Below are 27828 nucleotides of genomic sequence, written 5' to 3'. Positions count from 1 at the left end.
GGGGACTGCACCTCCACCAGTAGCCAATTACATTAAGAATACCACAAGGTTCTGTGCTGGGCCCTCAATTGTTTCCAAACTACTTCCCTGAAGTGCAGGCAATGGTAGATGGCCTGTAGTTTACCAAGTCTGCAGATGACTGGTAACTGGATGCACTAATACAGATCCCCAATGGTGGTAACATATTACAGAAGGAGCTGCCACACACAATTGATTGGTACCAAACTCACAGACTGAACCTTAAAGCATACAATGGCTCATTGTTCCCTTTGGCAATGAAGTACCCCTGCTAATTATGATATACATAGCACCCCTCTAAGCTCAAACACAGTGTTGTGAGACTTGGGAACACATGTTGATAGCAATCTACACTTTCATCAGTGTGTGTCCATAGAGGTGGCACACACATTCTGAATTGCACACATCATACATATTGACATCACATCCAAGACCAGGGTCGCCATATCTCTGCTGTACCCTATCCTTATTAGACCACTAATTGAGTATAATGCTCCTTTCTGTCTGTACCTCACCAGACACCTCTAGCAATTTCAGAAAACACAGGGTTGTGCCTGGGAGACTCCTGGGCCTCCAAATATGACATACATGGAAAGACTGAAAGACCTGTTAGTGTACTCAGCATCACAGAGAGTGCTGAGAGATGACCTATTCCTGCCTTATAGAGCAGTCTCAGACCTTGCCCTACTGGGAATGCTGCACATCTGCAAATCAAATGGGACAAGAAGAACATGGCTCAGGGTTCTCAACTTAGCCTGTGACATAAAGAGAACATGCTGGGGAGACAGATATATCCCCCACCACACTCCTCTGTAACATGCTCCTACTGTGTACGAATAAGCGCTCCTCAATGATCTTATTCAAACACAACCTTAACTACTGGTTGGGTGACTGTAAAGTCACCTCTAGGGTGGCACCTATGTCCCCCATGGACTGGGTCCATTGGTGCTGCTCACAAATTGCTCTGCTAATGATGACTATCCAACTATGCTGAATAAAGGTACTTGTGTTTTTACACAGCTAGGCTTTTAAACACCATAGGGCCATTAAGCTAGTAGCCTCCAATGTACATAGGAAGCTATGAGCCTATGCAGGTCTCCCAACATTTTTTCTCCCACATGGCCTGCTGATGCCATCTACTATAAGCTCAACTGCAGTCTTGTAAGAGTCAGACTTGTGCCATGGAGCTTACATAACATACTGTGTTCTGTAGTCTCTGTACTTAGATAGGTAGGGGTTCTTTTCTCACTACAGTCAATAGGGCTCATGCATGTCTGTATCTAGCCAGAAAAGCAAAAGTATATATCCTACAGTTACAGCTCCAATCCCATGGATTAATAGTATTTTGATGTGTATACATGCCTACACATCCATTTCATACCGACCTCCCAACTTCTTCTCTCCATCATGCACTGCTGTCATCCACTATAAGTTGACCTGTAGGCATATAAACGTCCGACTTGTGCCATGGTGCTTGCATAATGTACTGAGTTCTGTAGTCTGTGTATTTAAATAGGAAGGGGTTCTGTTCTCACTGCACTTAACTGTGTGTATGTTTGCATGTCTAGCCAGAAGAGCAGAAGTCTGTATCCTTGCAGTTATCACTCCAATCCCATGAACTGACTGTATTTTGATACTTTCACATGCCTACAGATCCATTTCATGCAGGCCTCCTAACTTTTTCTCTCCAACATGCACTGCTGATGTCATCCACTATAAGTTGGCCTTCAGCTGTGTAAAAAGTCAGACTTGTTCTGTAGTGTTTGCATAAAGTAATGTGTTCTGCAGTCTGTGTACTTAGGTAGGGGTTCTATTATTACTGTAGTCAACTATGTGATTGTGTAAGCTGTTGCTTGACATTAAAGAGAGCATTTTACATCAGCATTTGGGACACTGTTATATTCTCCTCAACAGACACCACTGATGTCATCAGCTATAAAGTGTTGTCTGAGACACTCCAAGTCAGACTTGAGCTTTGCACTTGCATAAAGTACTGTGTTCTGTAGTCTATGTACTTAGATGGGTAGGGGTTCTATTCTCACTGCAGGCAACTGGGTGTGTGTTTGTGCACTTGCTTTACTTTTGAAAGAGCATTTTACAACAGAATGTGGGACACTGTTATATTCTCCTCAAGAGACACTGCTGATGTCATCAGCTATAAAGTATTGTGTGAGACACTCCAAGTCAGACTTGTGGGGCCATGGCGCTTGCATAAAGTACTGTGTTCTGTCATCTATGTACTTAGAAAGATAGGGGTTCTATTCTCACTGCAGTCAACTGTGTGCATGTGTGTGTGTGTGTGTGTGTGTGTGTGTGTGTGTGTGTGTGTGTGTGTGTGCGCGAGTGTGTGTGTGTGTGTGTGTGTGTGTGTGTGTGTGTGTGTGTGTGAGCTGTTGTTTGACATTACAGAGAGCATTTTACACCAGCATGTGGGACATTGTTATATTCTCCTCAGCAGATACTGCTGATGTCATCAGCTATAAAGTGTTGTCTGACACACTCCAAGTCCGACTTGTGCCATGGCACTTACGTAAAATACTGTGTTCTGTAGTCTATGTCTTTAGATAGGTAGGGGTTCTATTCTCACTGAAGTCAACTGGTTGTGTGTGTGTATGCTTGTACATAGGTTCATAGGTTCATAGGTTTATACTAGGCTATCTGCCCTAAGGCATTTATAAGCCTAGCCCAAATTTTTGTGGCTTACGCCACCCCTTATATGAAAAAATACTGTGCCCATTAGTTTGTTGTGCCTCTGTCCAGCAGTGACACAGAGATGATTCCCGGGGTAAACCTACGATCTCCCATCCACAGGTCAAGATTCCTCTTGAACAGAGCCAGCGAGGTGCTCTGCCTCACATGGACCGGGATTTTATTCCACAGCATAAGGAGTCTCTGAGTGATAAATCTATCCCTCCAGCACGTCCTATTTATATCCGTGCTAAGGTTTAAGTCGCTTGCTCTAGCGGTTTTGGTGGATTTGGATTTTTTGAGGTGGAGCATGTCCATTAATTCCGGGTTGGACATGGCCTTGTATGTCAGGCACATGTCACCTCTGAGCAGACGGTATGCGACTGAATAGAGCTGGAGTTTCTTCAATCTGGCAGCATATGACAGATTTTGGAGTCCCTTTATCCTTTTGGTGAGGAACTTTTGGGGTCTCTCCAATTGCTGCAGATGTCGGATGAGATACATCCCGAATGGGGCATTGTACTTGATCATTGGTCTGATAAGTGAAGAGTACAGGGGAACAATGACCTCACTAGATCTGGATGTGAATCCCTTCATGATCAGGTGGGCAATGTAGAAGGTCTTTCTAACCACTTTAGCAACGTGAGTGTCAAAAGAAAGGCCACTGTCAACCTGGGTCCCCAGGTCCCTGATAACCTCTTCTGTGCTTAGTGGATTGCCACCTATATGGTAGCTTGGGGTTACCTTGTTTTTCCCGAAGGGTATGACTATACATTTTTTGGCGTTTAACTTCAGGCCATGGCTCTGGCACCAGCTATCTGTTTCCATGAGTCCCTTCTGAAGGATATCCGTGTCCGATGACTTTCCACTATGGCGCCCAGTTTGCAGTCGTCTGCAAACTTTGTCAGCCAAAGTCCTCCCATGTTGGCCTGTACTTCTGAGAAGTAGATGCCGAACAATAGGGGCCAAGGACCAAGCCCTGTGGGACACCACTTGTGACCGGCTTGGAGTCTGACATAGCGCCAGCAACTCTAACCCTGTGGGTTCTGTCCTTAAGCCAGTTTGCAATCCATCTTGTGACATATGGGTTTACATTTAAGCTGGTAAGTTTTTCTAAAATACCCGAGTGGGGTATTGTGTCGAAAGCCTTTGCAAGGTCAAGGTAGGCTGTATGGACTGCCTTTCCCTCATCAATGGCCTTGGTGACTGTTTCGAAGAAGTCGACCAAGTTCAAAAGGCATGATCTGCCCTTGATGAAGCCAAACTGGGTCGGGTCCAATGTCTGCAAGTCCCCTATATCTTTGTTTATGAGCTCCATTATGATCCTCTCCATAGCTTTGCAGACTAGACTTGTTAAGCTTATGGGGCAGTAATTACCAGGGTCCGTAGAGGCACCACCGTTGTGGAGTGGGACCCCAGTTGCCATACGCCACTCCTTGGGCACGTATCCTGTGGTAAGGCTGAGATTAAACAGCTGCCTTATGTGCGGATTTAATTCCTCATTTAGCTCGTGTAGCACACAGCCGAGGACACCATCCGGTCCCATTGATGCTGTGTTTTTAGCTTTAGAGAGAGCAGCTTTCACCTGCGCATTTGAGATGTCTGGGAGGCTACACTCCGCTGGGATAGTTATCTCTCCTTTAGGGGGGGACAGAGGGGTGAAGTTTGCACTGAACCTGTCTGCCAGTATGTTGGCAATGTCTGTGGGTTCAGTGATTTTTGTATCATTTTGGACTAATTCTGAGCATATCTGGGAGTTTCCACCCAGGTTCCTAACATAGCTGAAAAAGGCCTTATGATTGTACTTTGAATCCATGGCAATTTTTCTCTCAAAATTGGCCTTAGTTGATTTTATGAGTGCTCGTATTTTTTTACTAATAATGATCAGGGGTGACTTCCCTTTTATGGATTTTGTTCTATCATGTAATAGCTTTCTCCTCTTATTGTAAAGTTTGTTAATGGCTGGGGTCCACCAGACTGGACGTTTGCCCTTTGTGGAAAGAGTCTTGGTTTTATTTGGGATTGCCTGATCCATGCAGTCCTGGAGGTGTTCATAGAAGGCATTTGTAAGGGCTTCCGCAGCTTGGGTTGTGGTTTCCACTGGCTCAGGGGCCTTGAAGGATACCACACCAGTCTTGAGTAGTGTGAAGTTTGCTTAAGAGAAGTTCTTCACTGTGGTTTTTTTTGTTGGGGGTGGGGGCGGGATGTGGATTTCCAGTGAGATTAGTTTATGATCAGATCTCACCAATGAGGGATATACTTCCGGTGTGGAGCATTTTGTCCCCATGTTTGTGATAATGAGATCTAGTATATTTTCTCCTCTCGTGGGAACAGTGACTAGCTGTTCCATGGCATTTGAATTTATGAACTCCAGGAACCGTTGGGCTAGAAAGTTAGGGCTTGAGTAATGTTCCCAGTCTATATTCGGGTAGTTGAAGTCACCCAATATGATGGTGTTTGGAGATACATTTATACCCTCCAGTCTCTTCAGGAAGGCTGTGTGGGGTTCCTGAGTTTGAGAGGGTGGCCTGTAGCATGCTACAATTTATAGAGCAGTTTTGCCTATGGTTAGTTGCACCTGGATGGTTTCGAAGCTTATGCGTTGCCACCAACCTGGAGGTGTGGGTATCCTTTATGAATATGGATACACCCCCTCCTTTTGTGGTGTGGTCCGGGTTTTGGGGCCGGAATGCATGATATGAGGTAAAACCTAATAGTGCCGGGGTGCTCTCAAGGAGCCTTGAACCAGGTTTCAGTTACAGCACAGACATCGATGTTCTCCATACTGAGAAAGGCCTCGAGTGTGTGTGCATTTTGAGATTTAGACTTCTGGCATTGAGCAGCATTACCCTCAGTTTCTTCCCATTTTTGTTTTCTAGGGTGGTAGGTTTAGAATTTGAGCCTTGCCTAAAAAAGGCACTATGGGGGTGGCAAGAGACTTAGCTAATATCCGGAATCCCAGGGGTGACAGGTGCAAGCCGTCCCTTGCGAAGCAGCGTGGCTTGTCAAGCATGTCATCCCAGGCAGACAGACACTGGATCCCCTTTGAATGACACCAGACATTAAGCCAATTGTTAAAGCTGATCATCTTGTCTCTATATTGTGGCATCATTCTTGGTGAAGGAAGGATACTGCTCAGGGTCAGGGTCATACCTGCCTGGGCTACATAATCAGAGAGCTCCTCTATGTCTCTTTTCATGTAGTCCAGGGAGGTACGTCTCAGGTGGTTCACACCAGCATGGACAATGACTGTGTCATATTTTTACTTGCCGTGGAGTGACCCGTGTGCTTGTGTTATGTGGCGGATTCTAGCGCCCGATAGGCAGCTTACTGTGACCCTCTCCTTGTTCAGCCTGGTGAGTGGGACGTCAGTGTGTCTGACTATGGAGTCACCTATGACAAGTATGTTTGGTGTTGTATTTGGCCTTAAGGGCTGTGACTGCTTTGCACACTGCTTTTGTGGTTTATGTGTTGCTTGTGGGGTGTCTTGAGGTAGCAGTTATTTGGGTGTCTGCTTTGGAGGCTTCTGCTGTTTAGGTAAATTTTTACTCAGAGCCTCCGAGTATGTCTTTGTGTGTTTATGTGTTTGATTCAGTGGTGTGGTAGCATTATGTGAGGCTGGTTTTGTGGTATGTGTAGTTGCCTTCTCCTCCTGTCTGGTCTTGCCAGTCCTGAGTTGAGAGAGCTCAGCCTCCAGTTTGGCTAAATAGCTGCATCTCTCGCAAGTATTTGTGTTATGTGGGAGGAGGAGAGGGTTGTCTGTGTACATGAGGCAGTTATAACATTGCCTCAAGATTCCCAGATTCACCAGCTGGACCGGAGAGGAGATTGACAACTGACCTTTGGACATGCTAGAATAATATTGGGAATTCCTTAATAATTGAAAACAAGGGCCAGTGGGGAGTGAGGGTGTAGTGCTTTTAATTTTTAGTGCTGACTTATAAAATTGCTTTGGTGAGCAAGTGCCAGGTAACTTGAGTGCAATGTGTTACAAGTAACTAAATGCAAAAACGACAAACAGTAACCTTCTTTCAAGTGAAACAAGGAAATAAGTACAGTAAGCAATGCAGATATCACTAGTGATCCACAGAAGCGCTGAGAAGCCGCGTATTAGGTGGAATTAGCTTCCAGGGAAATAACAAGCAAACAAACAACAAGCATATAAACAAAGCTAGATTCAGCCGGCCTGGATCTAGTCTATGCTAGAGCAAACAAGGTGTACCAATTTCAGTAAGATACAGTTCAAATATTCAGGCACTATAAACCTTTAACCAGAAATTCCCAGCTCAGAAGGGCAGAGTCCAGCCTCTTCTCCCACAAGAGTGCAGACCACGAACCTTCTTAATGTAAAATAACTGGCCTGAAGCCCAAGTGCCTAAACCAGAACTAATACACTTGGACACTGGGCTCTCAATCAGCAGTTCCCAACTTAGAAGGATGAAAGCTACCTGTCCTGCCACCACAGTGCTTGCCACAAACCTTCCTAATGTAAAACAACTGGTCTGAAGCCCAAGTGCTTAATCCAAAAGACTTAGAATGATAGCTACACTTTAATCAAGTTACAACCAAGCAGTAATAAATACAATTGAATACTTTAGAGAATGTCTGGATTAGTGCTCAAGTTACACAAACAAAGCTAGATCCAGCAGGCCCGAATCCAGTCTATGCCACAGCAAACAAGGCGCACCAACTTCAGTAAGAAGCAGTTCAGATATGCATACACTATAAGCCTTTAACCAGAAATTCCCAGCTCAGAAGGGCAGAGTCCAGCCTCTCCTCCCACAAGAGTGCAGACCACGAACCCTCTTAATGTAAAATAACTGGCCTGAAAGCCCAAGTGCTTAAACCAGAATTAATACACTTTTAGAATAACAGACACTGAGCCCTCAATCAGCAGTTCCAAACCTAGAAGGATGTAAGCTACCTGTTCTGCCACAACAGTGCAGACCACAAACCCTCTCAGTGCAAAACAACTGGTCCGAAGCCCAAGTGTTTAAACCAAAAGGCTTAGAATGAGTTACACCAAGCAGTAATAAATACAATTGAGTATTTTTAAGATGATGCAAAAGTAAAATGAAGTAGGTAGAAACACAAGTACAGTAAAAGCAGATGAAAATTTTTTTTTTTTTTATCTGAACAAGTGCTGAGATCAAAGAAACAGATTTGAGTGCTGAAACTAGAAAACTGGCTAGTTATAAGAAAAAAAAAACAAACACTTACACTTACACTTGCTTGAAATTAGAGAGAGCATTTTACAACAGTATGTGGGACATTTTTTTTACCATTTTCCTCAACAGACTCTGCTAATTTGCAGACGTGCAGTATACACATCAGGGCAGGGTCAGAGATGTCCTGTAGTCCAGGCACAAGTTACCTTGTCCTTTCCAATACAGATTTCAGGAAAAGGGCTTTCAATATATCCACATATGCCATGGCATGGTTTGTAGGACCTGTATTTTCTTGTTGTGAAACTCCTGTCGTCTGTCCAGCTGCTGCGGGTGTCTGGTGAGGTACAGGCAAAAGGAAGCATTATACTGTATTAGTGTTCAGATGAGGTTTGAGTACACTGCTGTTATAGCCTCCTCAGATCTGGAAAGAAAGGCCTGACTTCTGAGGTGCATGACATAGCCTTTCCATACCACTGTGGACACTCGGTCGAAGTTCAGATTGCTATCTATGTGCATTCCCAAATCTTGCATCACTGGTTTCAGCATGGGGGGGTGTTGTCAATGGTGTATTTACCAGGAAATTCCACTTTGCATAAGGCACAAATCCTGACACATTCTGTATTCATTAGTAGACCATGTGACTTTGGCACCAATTATTTGTGTGTTAGCCCGTCTTGTACTATAGTCATATCATTGGTGGACTCAATGATTGCAACCAATATGCATTGATCAGCAAATTTGGTAAGTTAGAGTTCATATTTTGTTGCCTAGACTGTTGAGAAATAGATTCTGAACAGTACAGGACCCAGCACAGATCCTTGGGGTACACCAGTGGTGACAGCTGCAATGGTAGAGGTTGATTCACCAACTTCCACAGTATGTGGTCTGTCAGTGAGGACGTCGGTTAACCATTTAGTGGCATAAGTGTTAATCCCCAACTGGTAGAGTTTGCCAATGATACCTGAGAAGTGGGATTGTGTCCAGACTCTAGGACAGATCAATATAGGCAGTATGCACTGTGCTACCTTCATGCAGTCCTATCATACATAAACAGTGGGCTGTGACAACATCACAGATTGCCCATAGTGTGATTAAGAACATATGCCTACCTGACACAGTGTAATACACACTTAAACACACCCTCTAGATGGACTATGTTCCTGTAGAAGGGTGTACATCTACATGCTTCCATATGAGTTGGCTGGGGCAGCACCTGATGCATACATATATAGACACATCCTGACTTTCCTGAGCACCATCCTGTGGAACTTGAAAAGGCTGAGATGGTCAACAGGAGTCCACACTGAAATATTCACTCCACAATGACTGATGTGGCTATCAACACCTATATCACCAAGTTGGTACAACAGTGGATCAAATATGTGGCATCTAAATATTTAGAAACCTGTGAAGTGGCCTACATCTCATGTCCAGTGATCAAGTGTGTACATCAGGACTGTCTGCTAGGCCCTTTCCTGTCCATGACTGAAATCATTAGATGTCAAGAATAACATCCTGTGTCCCAACAGCTGTCTGAAGGACTACAAATTGTGGACACACACTGACTCCAACTCTGATACTGGTATAATACCGACAGTATCAACACACATCAAAGATCGCTGCCAAAGCCATGACAACACATGAGATGAAAAAAAAAGTGGGAATTTGTTTTGTTATGCAAACAAATGCACAAATCAATGATCATGTATATGTTACACCCTATCAGCAGACCAGCTGTTATTTGGCTTGTGTCCTGGGATATATGGTACGTGGAATGTCCACCAGTACATGTCCAAAGTGGTGAGTACTCCATTGTATGTAACACAATTACTGAGTATGTGGAGGACATCCATATTACAGGCCATAACACTTTCATAGTTCACATCAAGGTGTAATACCACATGTATGTGTGATATCTGTTTTGCTGATGAACTCATGACATACATAACTGTTTAATGACACTGATGGCATGGTATACATTCATGACAGTGCAGACTGTGTCACATATATCTCTACCATGCACACTAGTCAACTAGCCTGTAGTGATCATAATGACAAGTGTGTTTCCTCACACCTCCTGTACATGTTAGTGTCAGGAGAGTGTGCTTGATTACATTCATAGATTGCTGACATGTCCTAATAGTTGTACAAGTATGTTGGTGCAGAACCAGCTATGCTCACTCAGAAACATGCATGTTATGTCAGAGACATGAGTATTACTGGTAATATTATTCTGATATTGTCCATGATTGTGTGTGACAATTTTACTGTTGGCCATGAGCCTGTATCTGTGTCCTACGTGTTGGAAGCCTCTGCTGTCAATGCAGGCATACTCAGCCAAATCAATTTGGACAGCTTCACAATATGTACCCAACTCCAACTGTTTTTAACATCCATGATACATGTCCTCTCCATTGTTGATGTCTAGATGCTTATATCACAAAGGCATCCTCCTCTGTTTTGTCAGCTTGTGTGACAGTCACATCATATACATTTATCACTGTGCAGTCCATACTGTCCCATGTGGAGATATGACTAGTGTTTCTGCTGCAACTGTCTTCCTTTTACATTTCCTCATGTATGGTACATTAAAATGTTTCACCTGTCCTCCTTCCCAGTGTTAATCCCTAAACGTCATCTGTGTGTCCCTATTCAATAAACACACTTCCTGTGACCGTTTCTTATAAATAGCACTACACGCACCTTTACAGATCATTAACACAACTTGTACAGACTGCCTGGAATGGAATTCCACAATACTCATCACAAAATACACTGTCCTTTCGTGTGCCTGCAGCATGTACATTAATATATGAAATCCATTGTGGTCTGTGTGTCATTCCATGCAATCCTGCTTGCCCAGTATGCTGTAGTGTACACATAAACTGTCCTGTCCTGTCTCCACAACATAATACATTAATATATAAAAATCCCTGGTGGTCAGTGTGGCATTCCATGCTTAAATGTGGTAGGAATCTGGGATTCCTTCTACTAAAAGAAAAGGGAGAATGTCAAAATGTGATATATGTTCATACTGTAATTATATTTATGTGGGGTATGCTTGTTATGTCAAGAGACTGAACAAGACTATTATTTGTGGGAACTATGACTGTAGGACAAAATGGTAGTATATGTAGCTTTATGTAATTCAGGCACTGTTTTTTATTTTGGCAAAACTGAGCTTTCCTTAAAAGAACAAATATGCAAACTATGATACTCCATTAAAACAAAGGATAACAATAATGCACTATTTAAACACTCAGTAGTTTGTAGTACTTAAAAAAACATATTTTTTGTTTTTTTTTAGATTTATAAAAGGTTAACACACCAGTGAGGGGTGGTGATTGGAAAAAATATTTAGAGCTAAAAGAATTACATTGGCAAATGAAGATGGTCATCAATGTATTTTCTGGTCTGAGTGACTCTGTATCCATTGTTAGCTTGCTCAAGAAGCGATCTTTGGAACTTTAAGAAATTGATAAGTTGATTATTTTAAATACTTCTACATGTGTGCATATTATTTACTCTTATTAATCTTTTATTATTTCCTTGTATTTATGACATATTATTCAATGGACAATGATTAGATTATAAGTGGAATTTGTATTTATGAATTTTTTTTTTTATCGTGTGACTGTTTTACTACACTTTTTAATGAGGTGGGTGTATCTGGCAATTATTCTGAGGAAGTTAATGCATTAGTGTGAACAAAAGTGCTAAATAAATTACCTTGGTATTGTCTAGAGTACTGATTTGCTGCTTTTGGTGTTTATATCATTTGTTCAGTTTTTTGCAGTGCCAGGGAAATGAAAGCTAACGTCACACCTTTCTCAGCCACCAAGGGAATAATCTCTGGGCTTTCTGCTCTGAATGTTGTGATTAAATGAATAATTGAGGAGAATGGTGGGAAGGCAAACAAAAATATACTTTAATCATGAAGAACTTTAAAATCTTCATCTCTAGGAAAGGCTGCAAGATGGTTCAATAAATTCAACAGTATATTTACTTCTTCTGGGATGTGTACAGCTCTAAGAGTGATGCCTATGTCTCTGGCCCACTGCCAGACTCATAAAGCCTCTCTGCACAAAGGTTATGAGTTTGTCACCCTGCTTGTTTACATACCACATCACTGATTTGTTGTCAAACCAGATCAGGAGGGCCACTAAGAAGCACTGCTTGTAGTCTCCTGTTTGTTTATGTAACGAGCCTTTCCACCCAAGAAGTGATGGACTTATCATCAGAAAAAGCAACCAGTGCTGCAACAGGAAGACAGACATCAGGATTGATGAGGGTCATCCAGCACTCATGGACTTGCCAAAAAGGGTTTGACATTGGAAGAAGGCCAAGGCACATGTGGTGTCTCCACAGCCACTAACTCACCATTTGCTGCAATTCCTGCATCATTAGGCATGCAATATATGCCATTAGCATTGTGTTTGTCATCAAGCCCACAAGGCACAGGCATGTCCAAGAATGGAAGCTCCACTGCTTCCTCACCCAGGTTGCCAAGGTCATGACTTCATGGACTCTCTCTGCAGTCAGGAACAACCTACACTGTAAAGTGTTCATAGGTTCATAGGTAGGCACTAGGCTATCAACCCTAGGGCCTATACAAGCCCAGCCAAAAAGGTACCCTGGCCTTTGCCACCCAAGAAAATTATTTTCCTTTGCCACTGACGAGCAGAGCCACAGAAGTGATCCCCGGGGTGAATTTCCTATTTCCCATCCAATCATCAAGATTTTTCTTGAAGAGTGCTAATGAGGAGCTTTGTTTGATATAGACAGTTTATTCCAGAGTATGGGAAGTCTCTGGGACAGGAATCTATCCCTCCGGCATGTTCTGTGTATTATGATGACAAGGTTTAAGTCCCTAGAGCATGTAGCTCGGAGGGATTGGGATTTCTTTAAGTGGAGCACAACCAACAGCTCTGGGTTTGACATAGCTTTGTATGTTAGGCAGAGATCACCTCTGAGTAGGCAATATGCGACGGAGTAAAGCTGGAGTTTTTTGAGACGGTCTGTGCGGGGCATCTATTTGAGGCCGGTAATCCTCTTTGTGAGGTATTTCTGCAGCTTTTTCAGTTGTTGTAGATGTCTTGTGAGGTCATCTGCTCAATAAAGGCAATTCTTTACAAAGGGGTCAGATAAGCCTTCTCTCAGTCATTGGAGACCACCCATCACAGCGTGCAACTAAAGAAGTGTCCAATTCAGGAATGCTACCAGAATCCGCCAGTGCTGACATCACAAATGAATGCATGCAAGTCCTTCTCCTACAAAGTCTTTTCTATTATAGTTATCAAACTAATAAATACAGTCTATACAGGGGTGAAAAAAGACAGTACCATGTTGCACAAAAAGTGAATGTACACCACAGTAGAGTGAAAAATACCCTGTGTGGATCCCCAAACGCTAACATACCAAAAAGTATCGTTCGCATCCACTGACAACCACCCTGGTGCCCAGAAGTTTAACAGGTACAACACTTTGGACAACCACCATCCAAAACTTAACATATCAAATGTGCTTAATGAAGTCACTGAAATTCAGAAAGAGAAAGAAATCCCCAATGCATTCAGAACTAAAAAGAGATAAGAGTAAATCACCCATCAATATTCCAGAAAAGTAGATGTCTCTATAGTTCGTTTTCTTTGAGGAGAAGTGTCAGTCTGTCTCAAGAGCTCTGCAGAGGATAACTTTATTTCTGAGTGGAGTTCTTAATGTGGAAGGACCTAAGGACTCTAAGACATGGCTGCCCATTACCATGTCAAGGGCCCACTGGTCCTTTATGATGAATCTACAAGCAAGGGCAACCTCAAAGACCTACCCCATGGAAAGTCTTTGCCTGGAAATAAGAAATGGCTAGGCTAGTGGAGTCATCCTGCTGGAAGACATTGCTAACACAGCCCAAGGAAGCAATTTGCATGGGGATTCTTTCTTATGGTGATACAGGACTACTGTTATGGTAGGTCTTGTTGATTATTTTGAAGTCAACAACCAAATCCTAGTTGACCTGTCCAAACAAAACATTTGCCCAGAACGGGCATCTAGAATGGCCTACCTGAATTCATTTTTACAGGAGATCAGCCTGGCTACTTGAATTCATTTTAACAGAGAACAGCTTCATCCATACCACACTCTATAGGTATATATCAGAGACTGCTGTCCTTGTGACTGCATTGGAGCAGCTAAAATTACAGCAATAAATAGGCTCTGTAGTACACAAGGATGGAGCACTGATTGTGTCAAAGATGACATAGATTTGATTTGTAGGCCAGATAGTGGAGGAGATGGTCAGGAAGAGTTGGATGTAAGTAGCTCACATTACTTCTATCATCATGGGTGAGGTGTTCATTTCATCCCACTATTGGACCATCCATTGTGGAAGACCTTGAAGTGCATCCCATATGTACATGGGCTTGAAAGCATAAGCCCACAAAGTAGTGCATGCAATCCGACATAATATTACAGGCCTATGAAACATACACCTGTACTGTGGCATATTAGGCAACATGACTTGCTTGCTTGTTTGGTAAGTGAGTTAAGTTCTCCATACTCTAACTCTCCCTCTCCAGAATCTACAGAAAACGTGGACAGAAAGGGAATGAAAAGACCTACTGAGAAAGTAATCTTTGGTGGTTGTAGAGACTGATGGGAACTCAAAAAGAAGTAAAATCCAAGGTAAGGGTTTTCATAATGCCTCCCTTTACTTCAGAATTACAGAGGGATGAAAACATTTCCAGAGTCTGATCCATAAGGGAGGAATGGAGTCTGGACAGGTGAGACAAACAGAGGAGGAATCAAAGCCCCAGTAAGGCAGAAGAAAACACCTTGTCCATCTTGTCCAAATCTTTAAACTCATTATCAAATGTGAGTGTAGAAAGGTGTTGTGGTATTTGTGACTATCTGGAGGCACAGACATGCAACAGGAGTTGGCCTAGGATGTTTACAAAGGTTCTCATTCCATAAAGCTGGTAACATGTAGAAAGCATTTGTCTTCTTAAGATCAAACTGAATGGAATTTTGAGGCTTCCAGACTGCAGAGACAATAATTAAGCACCTGCTCCATCCACTGGATGACCTAAGGCATTGCCTCTTTCTTACTCTGATAAGAATTTTTACAAAGCAACATGATAGCTGGGGGTTTCAGGAGACTGATGGTTTCAAAAAAGGAGTTTTCATTCATGTGGGGATAGTGATGAAGGTAGGTCTTACTATTCTCATCCACCTCAGAAACTAGGAACTCTGAATTTTCTGAGTCTCCTTCCAAAGAATGCTGATTGCTAGCATCAAGATGAAGAGGTCCACACTTTAGCATTGCTTGGATCAAGCATATGTAAGCAAGTACTAACAGTAAGTGATGGAGAAGATAACACTCAAGAGACACATCTACCAAAAGAAGCACATCACAGGCCATGTCACTTTCATCAGACCTTGTTCCTTAAGGGTGCACTCTCGGACAGCTTGTTGCTACTCTAAGTACCATAACTGTGATCCTTGGAAGAAAGAGAGCATAAATGCACAAAGTGGGACTACGTACTAAGTTCAAGATTCTAGTATATTACAGTAATCCCGTAAACAATGTACACGAATCACAAAGCAAAAAATGATGTTATAGTGAGTTGTGACATTTGTTGTATTTCTTCTGATGTTGCACTGTATTTTTCAGAGTTGCAGGTCTCACAATTAATGTTCTCACATTTCTGATAAGGGACTTGTTCTTACTCTCATGAGGACAGATCTCACTGCCTATCAAACAACTATCTGATGTAAAGGCTGTAGGCTCTACACTGGGAAGCCCAAGAGGAGGGATTACACCCTGGCTGCAGGCTAGCTGCTCGTAAGCTTTGGTCTCTTGCCTGGGATATGGGTGGTGCTGACATTACAGGACACCCCATCCAACGTGATAGCCAGGGGTGCATCTCTTATGGAATCTGCATCTGCTGAACTTAAGGAAGGTGCATGCTCAATTTTGCAGTAGTGAGAAGGAATCAAATGACATGCACGGCTAAATTTACCTCCAACAGGATGTGTACAATGTCATTGACTTTGTCACATTGCTCTGATATTGGCTGGGGTCTTTCCAAGGTATCCTTATGCTAAATGCAGTATTGAACATTTTCAAATGCCTCCATCTGTAGGATGCAAGATAAGCTTGGAGTTTCTCTCTCCATTTTGTCTTCAGGTGGCTAAGTTGAAGCATTGAAATGTATGACAGTATTTTATGCTGTGCTTTTCCCCCAAGCTAAAGTTGCAATAATAGTATGGGTCTTGGATCACAATCTCATAACCACAAGAACATTTTGATGGCTTGCATTTCTTAGCCACTGAATTTGAGACCATTTTTCTCTACAAACTTTGAGATCAAGATGTGAACTTTGTGAGTGTCACAAAAGAAGTGTCAGGTGCAGGGTGCTTGGCACGGTTCTCTTGTCTAGAGCATGACATCATAGTGTGCAACAGGAAGCATGTCCACCTGTGAGTGTGGGAGATGAAAAGAAAAAATAGCCAAGCTATTGACTATAGTACAGGAAATCCAAAAAGTTGATCCATTGTAGAGGACACTAGATATGAAACTGTATGGAAACAGACCAATACTTTGAGGGAGCTTGTCACCTAATGGGAAACTGTGTTTTCCTAAAACTAAAGTGTTGCAAAGAGACCACAAGAAATTTTTACCGTCAACACCCATGCATGTCAAATTATGTTTACTAGAAACTCAAAGGTAGTGGTTACATAACCACACATGGCATTCCTTATGGAAACAGATCAATGTTTTAAGGAAATCTTTTATCTTATAAGAAAAGATGTTTTCTTAAAGACAGAGTTACCTTAAGCAGAAAAATGTCTCAACAAATTATGTTTTTCAAATGCCGCAGTGCTACTGGAAGCAGAAGGATGTCTCATTACCCAGTTACACATGTGGCAAATTGTGATCACAGAAAACACAAAAGCAGTAAGTGTGCTTTTGTACAGCACAAAGTTTATACACCTTTCAGCAAAGGAATTAAAGAACCAAACCATTTTGTGGAAGGAACCTTTCATCCTAGAGGAAATAAATGGTTTCCAATAACTTTGGCATAGATTCCTAGAAGCCCCTTGGGTCCACAATACCAGTCAGTGACCCTTCATGCTAGCATAAGGAAATTGCTTGTTTGCATGCAGATATATATGCATCAAGGAACTAGCAGTCCATGCATGCACACATCTAATTCTATGCACAGTTTCCTTCAGTTTCTTTTAATTTGAGTAATTTTTATTCACCCTCACCTGCTGAACTTGGCTGCCTCGCCTCGAAACCGCCTACCTAACTGGCACACCCATGCCCTTATTCCCTTTTGAGTAACAGCTCTGGATGTTAGTCGTATGACTTTTTTACTTTAATGCCCTCGCCAACAAGTAAGTATACAGTGACTACAATTATCAGCATGTATTTTCATGCAGATCTGCACCTCATATAGAAGACTTGGTCCCTACTGCAGTCTGTCTAGTTGTCACTGGGGCTGCAATGCAATTTTGAAAGACAACTTGCATCTGCACTTTGCAAGAGGTGAGTCTACCAAAGCTCATTTCACTGGCCAGCCTTCTGGCACCCTGATTCCTATTGAAACCTGCACCACCAACATCATATGTTGATTTCTTGCAATAGCAGCAAGAAGAGGGTCTTATACCAAACATTCCTGATAACCTGCATCAGCTTAGTCACCTGTATAGGATCACAGAACAGCTATTTTAAACTATGTAACCACTCTAAACAAAATTTCACTGTTCCCTTCAAAGGCCACATGAGCTAGACATCATGCATGACAAGTGACGTTATAAAACAATTGTCAATACATTTTATTTATTCTGCCAGAAAATAGTTAATGTTTTATAGCTTGCTTTTACATTATACAACAGAGAAACCAAGGCAGGAGTGTTGTGAATACGTCAAAAAAATTCTAAAGCCTTATCAAAATGTTTATGAAACAGACAAACAAACAAACAAACAAATACATAATTAAAAAAATCAGCTGATCTCCCCAAAAATGTTTGGTATACAACAGCAGAAGTGTGACAAGAAAGTCAATAGACAATCCAATCCCTTATGTTCTTTGTTATAATCAATAACAGAAAAAATTTATCATTCTTACACAGAAATAGTCTTATGCCTTTCATGACCAAATCCTTATTCTGTTACTTACAAGCTTTTGTTGATCATCTTTGGAAACAGTTACAGCATCTGGTCTCACACCGATTCTCCTCTGGATCAGCTGGCTTAGCTCTGCTAGTGTGACAGGAGGTTTCTTAACACTGTCAATGATAGGGGTAACTGGGCGTTCAGGTTTATTTTTACCTGTGTAAAGTTTTAGAAAAAAATTTACTATTTGTAGCAAATTATACTATCATAAATCACATATTGAGTTGTTATAGTGTAAACTAAGCAATAAATATAGAACAACTTGCTTAAAATATATTTCGCAAAAATGTAGTTACTTGTTGTTTGTTTACTTATTTATTTCATTTTGAATTTCTTACATAAGCTATGGAGATGACAGTATGTAGCATAGCCCCTGCTAGACAAAAATAAATGAAACCTGTAAAAAACTTATCTAGCTTTGGAGAACTGTATAAATCATTTGAACAGCATAAACTCCACTAAATGTGCTCAGAAATACCTTATCTATTCATTTGTTTATTCATATCTCTATGTACGCATGCCCATCTATATATGTGTAGAGACACACACATACATATATACATATATATATATATATATATATATATATATATATATAAATAAATAAATATACACACACACACACACACACACGCACACACACACACACAAGTATATGTTTGTGTGTATGAATATCTAGAAAAAGAGAGAAAGAAATATAGATGTAGATATAAAAATACATATGTAGATATAGATATATATATATATTTATGTCTGAGTTCCATTCATTTAATTGAAAGAGCAGCTCATTGAATGTATTCAGCTGTCTCCTGATCAGACGAATGCTTAAAGAACTGAAAATGCATATTTACTGTTAAAAAGGCACAGTCTGTCAAAATGTGTCTTTACTATGTATTGCAATGTCCTGGTATACTGGAGATTGGGAATATGCCATTTCCCTGTTGCTGTAGAATCTGAGGTGAAATATAAAATTGCAGGGATGTGGAGGGAAACCCTTATAAAAAATATGTATTTAATACTAGTGCATTTTGTTGGTGTGTGACTGGTGTGGGATACAAGCATATGTGCAGTGGTAGTATGTGCTTGTGCTTATAGTTTATAGTGTGTATGTGTGTGTTTGACTAAATGTCATTAAATGTTGAGAAAAAAAGTGCTATGGCTCTGGAGATCGTAGAAACTGGGCTCTCACTGCAGATGGAGCATTATGCTTAGAACAGTGGTTCTGGGAAGTTTGCTGAGGAAAGTAAAGAAAGTAAGAATGAGCCAAAAATAATCTACATATATTCTGCTGAGAATCCAGCAAGGAGGAAGCCACATGAATTTATTCTGAGACTAAACCTACATTGGTATGGCAATCTGCAGAGTTTGTGCGTAATTTCTGTTTCATATCCTAAAGAAGACTTTGCATCACTGAGCTGTTATTTTGTCTTCTGTTTTGCTAATAAAGACATTATTTTACAGACTAAGTAACTCTGTTGTCTTGTTTTGACGCATTGTTGTGTACACATTTCATTGCTGTCAGCTGTTTTTTTAGTGAACTCAAAATAGTGAACTCTTATTATGGCAAATCCATATTTTGTCGACCTCCCAGCCTGTCATCTGTGGAAGATGTCCAGTCTGTGCTATGGGCACAGAGATGTGAGAGCTACATCTCCTATTCCAATAACTTTGTGCTTCCCCAGTGCTCCTCACTGGCTCATTACTGTCAGGGCTTCTTATGGTGCTCTAATAATGATGATTGCTTCAGTCTCAATAAGGTAAGATTAGCTCCCTGGACTGTGACAGCTGTACTTTTGTATCTGTGATCAATGTTTTAAAAGGGAAACGTAGTAATACAGAAGTGACGTCTAACGAATTTTAAAAATGGCCTTGCATAGTTGCTATATTCCATTCAGATGCCCACTAACAGTGGTAGGGTAAAAAATAGGCAGAATTATTTCAAAAGATAAAGGAGAAGAGAAGACATTTAGGACAGGAGAGGAAGCACTTGTAACATACATATTGTGCATAAACTATCTCACATCAGAGAAACCCTCAGGATTCTGTGCTCTTAACAAAGCACACAGAGCTACTAGCATGAAAAAAGTGTCAAATATCCTGAGGCAGGGGCTTATTATCAACAAAGGTTAAGAAGAAAACATAACTGTTATTTTGTAAGTGCACACAGAAGAAATAAAACTCTCGGAAGGACAAGAAGGCAGTGGGCAAAATGTGTGTATGCTCATCTATGAAATGAAAGCAAACAAAATGCAGTCAGCTAGGGAATTCTGTTTTTGGTTCCTGGGGAAAATGAAAAAAATATTAACTTTAATATATGTATTACATAATATATGATTTATTGTTTATATTGTACCACACTATGCAGGCTACTGTAGTGGAGATGGAGCCAAGAGCTATACAACGGGGGCATGCTATCAGTTGTGTTCAGGGCAAGTTTTAAAATGACTTTTGAAGACTACATAGATGAAGGATAGCAATAATCTATAAGATATGGAAAAGGAAGACAAACAGTATGTTCTCTGAGCTGCACAGATAGGAAATTGGGGCACAACTTGCATTTCATGGCAATGAAAATCTTCACTCCTGGGGTATACAGCAGAGGTATTTTGATCAACAGACTGAAAAGTTGACAAACTGTGGAATCACCAAACATGATATTGCCAGTTTGGGTTCATCAAAAATGTCAAGAAAGAACAAAAAGTTCATGTGGTGTCACCAGGGAACTTTAGGATACAGCTACAAAATGGCAATTTCCAAATAAAGCAGTACTATCCAGATAAAACGCAAGTCGTTTGTTAAGTGAAAACCAGCGTTTGTATTACCATACACAGAATTCCGAACAAATAGAAAGGTTTAGCACTTTCATCCCTCTACCTTGGGATTTCATCAGAACTGTTGATATCATTCAGTTATATAATTTATTTAAAAACAGTCATTTGACACCATTAATTAAGACTTTAAAGCAACATTACTAGAACTGTGTATTAAAATACTAGAAACAGTTAAAATGCAATCATATATTTAAAAACACTTCTTCATTCTTAAAAACAATACTATCAACCAGTAAATGTAAAAAATAAAATAATGTAATGTATGAATTTGTAAATAAATAAACATATAGCTTAATAAATTTATACCTTAGCTGCTCTAAACTTAAAAATTGGTGCAATGGAAGTATGTCCATTTAATCCAGGACAGTTATAGCATTTCATCTGAGCAGCCAAATCAGCTCTTTTTTCTCCAATTGCATCTCCCATGCACCTTCCCTTGTACATTTAGGAATGATTTCAAGTATACCAAAAAGAGTGTGTTTACATAAAGAGTTATTAATATTTTTCTTGGCAATGTCATTCACATGTTCATAGATCCTTCTACGAAACTGCCTTTTAGTCTTCCCTACATAAAAATGTTTACATCCTTCACAAATGGCAAGGTATACTAATCCTTTGGAGGCACAATTCCCATCTCCCAGTGTAATTTAAGAAACTGGTGAACCTACCAGGATTTTAGTCTGCTCTAGGATGTACCTCATTTGGTTACCTGCACCACATCGCTTGGTGCCCTTTGGTAACATGCACCACATCGCTTGGTGCCCTTTGGTTACATGCACCAGGTGACCTTTCCTTCGTACTTAACAGAAATCTTTTCTAGGGTTCTCTAAAAGTTTTTTTTTTTAGATTCCTTCCTATTTTAAACATAAATTTAGGGGCTTCCCTCAAGGTTGTAATAATCTCTGTATTCCCTTTAAACCTACACCACTTCTTGATTAGAATATTCTTGATACGCTTAGAGTAATTGCCATAGGGAATGACCATAGAGTTGAAAAAAACATTCAAACCAGTGATGCTACTCCATGATGTAAGTTGATTGGTTGGGATGCCCGTCCCCAGCAAGGGTTTATATTTATTACCCCATCAACCTAAAATTTCTTCACCAATCCATTGCAAAAAATCTAATGGGTATCCCCTTTCCTGGAACATTTTAATCAAATGTTTCACTTTACATTTAAAATTCACTACATCACAGCACATTCTGGTAACTCTGACAAGTTGCCCTCTAAAAATATTTCTCTTCATATACCATGAGTGCCAACTATTATATTTTAAATAACGGTTTGAAAATATTGGTTTTCTGAATATCTTCAAACCAAAACATCCATTAACTACATCCTTAAAATCGTCACATCAAGATAATCAGTTTTGTCAACAGAATAAGTATGATAATAAATAAGATAAAAATTCTTCAACTGTCCCCTTGTCTTTCCAAAGCATAAATGTATCATTCAAATATCGAAGGTAGGTGTATCAATAGCTCTTAAACCCAGAATTTAGAACACAGGTCTGTTTACAGCTATACATAACTAAATTGGCATACACTGGGGCACAACTGGCACCCTTAGCAACCCCTTTTAACTGTTGAAAAAACTCCCCTTCAAATGAAATAAAATTATTTTGTACAATAATTTCCACGACTTCCAAAACAAAATTTATGAGCATGTTATCCAAATTAGAAAGTTCAAGTATAGCAGCATGAAACAATTCCAAACCCTCTTTATGGGGTATAGAGGTAAATAAATCGACCACATCAATTGCCAAAAAAACTACAAGTTAAACTAAAAAAAAAAAATTTATTTTAGTTGAAAAATCCCAGGAATCTTTTAACTATGTTCCATTTGGTATAAAGAATTCTTTAAAATTCAGTTGACAAATACCCCAAGGGGCTAAGTAGTAGAGTTGTGAGCTGTCACTATTAACCAATAAGGGGGATCAACAATGCTTTTGTGTATCTTGGGTATACTAAAGTTACTGGGATGTTTATTGAAGAGGAAATGATGTAAATCCTCAATAATAAAGCCTTGCAATAGAGTCATCAATTTTTCAATATGCTAAGTTGATTTAATTCCTAGATATTATCTGTCATGAAGGAGGTTAAAAATGTACCCAATATAAACCATTTTATCCACAATACCAATTCCCCCACCCTTGCCTGGCTTCATAATCCTCAATGAATTGTCATTTTTAATGTGTTCACGGGGTTTCTTTCCTCTCTCGTTAAATTGCATTATTTTCAACAAATTATGTATTTCCATACTAAATGTTTTTTCAAAAACAGACACGGTGCAGAGGAGTGGTGGGTTAAATGTACCTTTTTTCTTTACCATTGCACTAGAAGTTTTCAGTGGAGTATTCAGTTCTACCCATTGATTTTTGAACATTACCTGGAAGTTCAGCTTCCTAGTGTACAACTTCAATTCTATCAAAACATCTGTTGTATCTGTCTTTGAAGAAGGAACAAACTTAAAACCTTTTTTAAGATCCATGAAAAAAGTTTTGTCTATCTTAAGGTCTGTGTAATTAAAAATATTAAAACCTGGGTAACTAATTAACTAATTAATTTAGGTAACTAAACTGGATAACTGACTAGTTATCCCCGAGTGTTTCTCCACTCTCTCATAGGTTTAAATTCTGCCTCTCTTTCATAAAGTAACTCTTTATTTAGCCCTAGGATGATAATTAAATCCATTAACTCATCCTTTACTAACTCTGATACCTTTCCTATCTTTCCTTCTCTTCCTTTCTTACTTTATCCTCAGTCTTTTCATTATGCTTTCTAATTATGTTACTTTGTAAAATGTACTATGCTTTCCCCATGACATAATATATGGGATCCTATATCTCACTTACGTGTAAGACTATTGTGTTATTAATTTCCCAATTTCCTAAAAAAAAAAAATGTTTTGTTTTTACTTGACTTACTTCTTACTATTTTAGCTTAAATTACTTTATGTTCACTTTTTATTAAACTATGTATTAATACTTGGAGCTTTTCTCCCCGGGCCTCTACTGAAAATGGACATATATCCAGCTAGACTAGCCAGGTCAAGAAATGTAAAATAAAAATAAATAAAATAATTACCCTACCTTCATGTGTAACAACTAAGTTATCTGTTGATATTGTATTCTCAATATAATCTAGTTGTTCTAATTGTTCGTCTTCCAGTTCCTCCCCTCTCCCCTATTCCTCTGACCCTTCGGAGTATGTGGATGTACTAAAAAAGGCTCCTGCCTACATTTGTTCCCTACTTTCTCAGACCTTATGAGGGGTGGTAAGTCATTATCAAATTCCTCTGTATTAAAATGAATGAAGTTATTTGGATCCCCTCTATGTTTTGGAGAACTGGGATGTGCATAGTTAACATTAGAAAAAAAAGTTATTCTCAAAATCTCTGTCCCTCCCCATGCTATAATTACCTAAATGAACCTGTTCATTGGTAAATGGTGTAGAATGAATACTGGTGTGATAACATTTAGGTACATGATAAAGTTTATACTGAGAATAGTCCATCATGTCTCTAGCCAGCTTCTTTTGTTTTCTAACCAAATTTTGTTTAACATGTTGTTTAACTTTGTCAAATATATTATATTTATGAGTATTACTCTCAAATAAAAGGTCCTTTGTGATATCATGATTTAGCATCAATCTTTTAATTCTAATGTTATTGAACTTTAAAATAACCTGCATCAATTCCATACCTTGCCTGTCAAACATTTCCGTTAACTCAGGAATTTCAATGTTATCAAGTACCAAACCATTTGGAAATATATACATTCTAAGCCCTTTTGGTACACTTTTCACTTTGATACATGCTGTTAAATACAGGTTGTCTATTTGCAAATTAGGCACCTTGTCCATTTTGAATTCAAAGTCATTTAACTTGGTTTTGAAACTCCATTGTTGGTTATTCTCCATTAAACTCCATTAATTTTGTATTGTCATTTGAATCCAAAAAAAGTTCTTTAGAAAACCACCATTGGAAATACTAATTTTTGTCCATATTAATGTCCTGAGCCACACCAAAACGTTGTCCTCCATGAGAAGAGCCCTCCTGTACTCTCGTTGCTTCCCTAGGAGTGTTTCTGTGAACTCCATTCCTCATCATGTCATCATCCTGAGGAAGTTTGGTGGAACACTTGAACATGGAAGATGTAGAAGTTAAACAAATCCTTTCCATATAATTACTGAACTGAGGAACTTGTTGCGATAGTAACACAACTAATTGTGTTAAATCCCCCCTCCTGGGAACCAGTACTGTATTCAGAAGCCTTGTGTAAAGCCAAAGCTTTAGCACCCCTGTTGGGTACAGAACATGCTCCTACAAGACCATCCATTTGTATAAAAAAAGGTCCTCAAATATGGATTCTAAAGGACTTCCTTGATGAATACTGCCATGCTGAACCACCAAGAACCTAGAACAAAAGACTCTTGTTCTAAGTTCTTGGTTCATCAAAAATGTCACCTTGGTATTTATGTGTGTAGAATAATGCATATGATGGCCTTCAGACCCCATGTCAATCACAAGAAAATGCAGCTCTCTCACCTACCTCAACTGCAGTATCAGTACAAAATATAAAAATGAGAAATGAGTTGTTAAAAATATTAACTTAAAAACATATCTAGCTCATATCTGTACCAATTAAACAGTAACATTTATAAAGACAGAGATTGCCTGCAAAAGCACTGTGCCCTAAAGCAACTGCAAAAAACAATATGTACCTAGCACTACAACACACTTTGTATAATCAATGTGCCAAAACATCATGATTGTCCTAAAAAAAATAAATAACATGACAGATCCACTAGCACACTGGTGCAACCTTTCATCAGACAGATATATACAATGACTGCCACCAGTACTGTTAGCCAACAGGATGCTGGTGGAAATTGGGCTACTGTTGGCCGAAGGAGGAGAGGAGGGGGAAGGCATGGCCGAAGGCAGGAAGAGGTGAGAAAGGCTAGGACTGTGGTAGTGAGGGTTGGAACTTTGAATGTTGGCAGTATGACTGGTATAGGGAGAAAGCTAGCTGATATGATGGACAGAAGGAAGGTTGGTATATTGTGTGTGCAAGAGACCAGATGGAAGGGGAGTAAGGCTAGATGTATCGAAGGTGGGTTCAAATTGTTTTATCATGGTGTGGATGGGAGGAGAAATAGAGTAGGAGTTATCCTGAAGGAACAGTATGCTAAGAGTGTTTTGGAGGTGAAAAGAGTGTCAGATAGAGTGATGTTTATGAAGTTGGAAATTGATGATGTAATGATGAATGTTGTTAGTGCATATGCTCCACAAGTTGGGTGTGCGGTGGACGGGAAAGAAAAATTTTGGAGTGAGTTGGATGAAGTGGTGATGACTGTACCCAAGGGTGAGAGAGTGGTGACTGGAACAGATTTCAATGGCCATGTTGGTGAAGGGAACAGAGGGGATGAGGAAGTGATGGGTAGGTATGGTGTTAAACAAAGGAATGCAAAAGGTCAGATGGTAGTGGATTTTGTGAAAAGGATGGACATGGCTGTGGCAAATACGTATTTTAACAAGGGGGAGGAGCATGGGGTGATACAAGAGTGGAGGAAGAAGCACACAGGTGGATTAAATCTTATGTAGGAGGGCCAGTTTGAAGGATATTGGAGACTGTAAAGTGGTGACCGGGGAAAGAGTAGTTAGGCAGCATAGGATGGTGGTTTGTAAGATGACGTTGGTGATCACGAAGAGGAGGAGGAGTGTGAGGGCAGCACCAAGGATGAAATGGTGGAAATTGAAAAAGGGTAATTGTGAAGTGGAGTTCAGGGAAGAGTTAAGACAGGCACTGGGTGGCAGTGAAGAGTTACCAAACAGCTGGGTAACTACAGCAGAGCTAGTAAGGGAAATGGCCAGAAAGGTGCTTGGTATGACATCTGGACAGAGGAAGGACAACAAGGAGACATGGTGGTGGAATGAGGAAGTACAGGAGAGTATACAGACAAAGAAGTTGGCAAAGAAGAAGTGGAATTGTCAGAGAGATGAAGAAAGTAGACAGAAGTATAAGGAGATGAGGTGCATGGCAAAGAGAGAGAGGTGGTGAAGGCTAAGGATAAGGCATATGAAGAGTTGTATGAAAGGTTGGACACTAAGGAGGGAGAAAAGGACCTGTACTGATTAACTAGACAGAGGGACCGAGCTAGAAAAGATGTGCAGAAGGTAAAGGTGATAAAGGATAGGGAGGGAAACATACTTACAAGCGAGGAGAGTGTGTTGAGCAGATGGAAAGAGTACTTTGAGGGGTTGATGAATGAAGAGAATGAGAGGGAGAGAAGGTTGGATGATGTGGGGATAGTGAATCATGAAGTGTAATGGATTAGCAAGGAGGAAGTAAGGATAGCTATGAAGAGGATGAAGAATGGAAAGGCTGTTGGTCCAGATGACATACCTGTGGCATCATGGAGGTGTTTAGGTGAAATGGCAGTAGAGTTTTTAACCAGATTGTTTAATGAAATTTTGGAAAGTGAGAGGATGCCTGAGGAATGGAGAAAAAGTGTTTTGGTACCGATTTTTAAGAATAAGGGTGATGTGCAAAGCTGTAGTAACTACAGAGGGATTAAATTGATCAGTCACAGCATGAAGTTATGGGAAAGAGTAGTGGAAGCTAGGTTAAGAAGGGACGTGATGATTAGTAATCAGCAGTATGGTTTCATGCCGAGAAAGAGCACTACAGATGCGATGTTTGCTCTGAAAGTGCTATTGGAGAAGTACAGAGAAGGTCAGAAGGAGTTGCATTGTGTTTTTGTAGACTTAGAGAAAGCATATGACAGGGTGCCTAGAGAGGAGTTGTGGTATTGTATGAGGAAGTCGGGAGTGTCAGAGAAGTATGCAAGAGTGGTACAAGATATGTACGAGGGTAGTGTGACAGCAGTGAGGTCTGCGGTGGGAGTGACGGATGTGTTTAAGGTGGAGGTGGGATTACATCA

The 27828-nt window shown here is 40.2% G+C and overlaps 1 protein-coding gene across 3 annotated transcripts in view; it reads right to left on the bottom strand.

Annotated features, from left to right (window-relative positions):
- The window catches only part of CCDC87 (coiled-coil domain containing 87), a 1578580-nt gene that overhangs the window by 1457693 nt on the left and 93059 nt on the right, over positions 1-27828 (bottom strand). For all 3 annotated transcript variants that reach the window (XM_044087903.1, XM_044087902.1, XM_044087904.1), the window contains exon 4: positions 18056-18207. In XM_044087903.1, coding sequence (XP_043943838.1) covers positions 18056-18207 — 152 coding nt within the window. The remainder of the gene's footprint in view (positions 1-18055; positions 18208-27828) is intronic.

Source organism: Protopterus annectens, chromosome 11.part0 (assembly GCF_019279795.1).
Source record: "Protopterus annectens isolate FY-2018-M chromosome 11.part0, PAN1.0, whole genome shotgun sequence".
NCBI lineage: Eukaryota > Metazoa > Chordata > Ceratodontiformes > Protopteridae > Protopterus > Protopterus annectens.
Note: the sequence above shows the minus strand (reverse complement) of the source record. Positions and strands in the feature narration are given on the sequence as shown.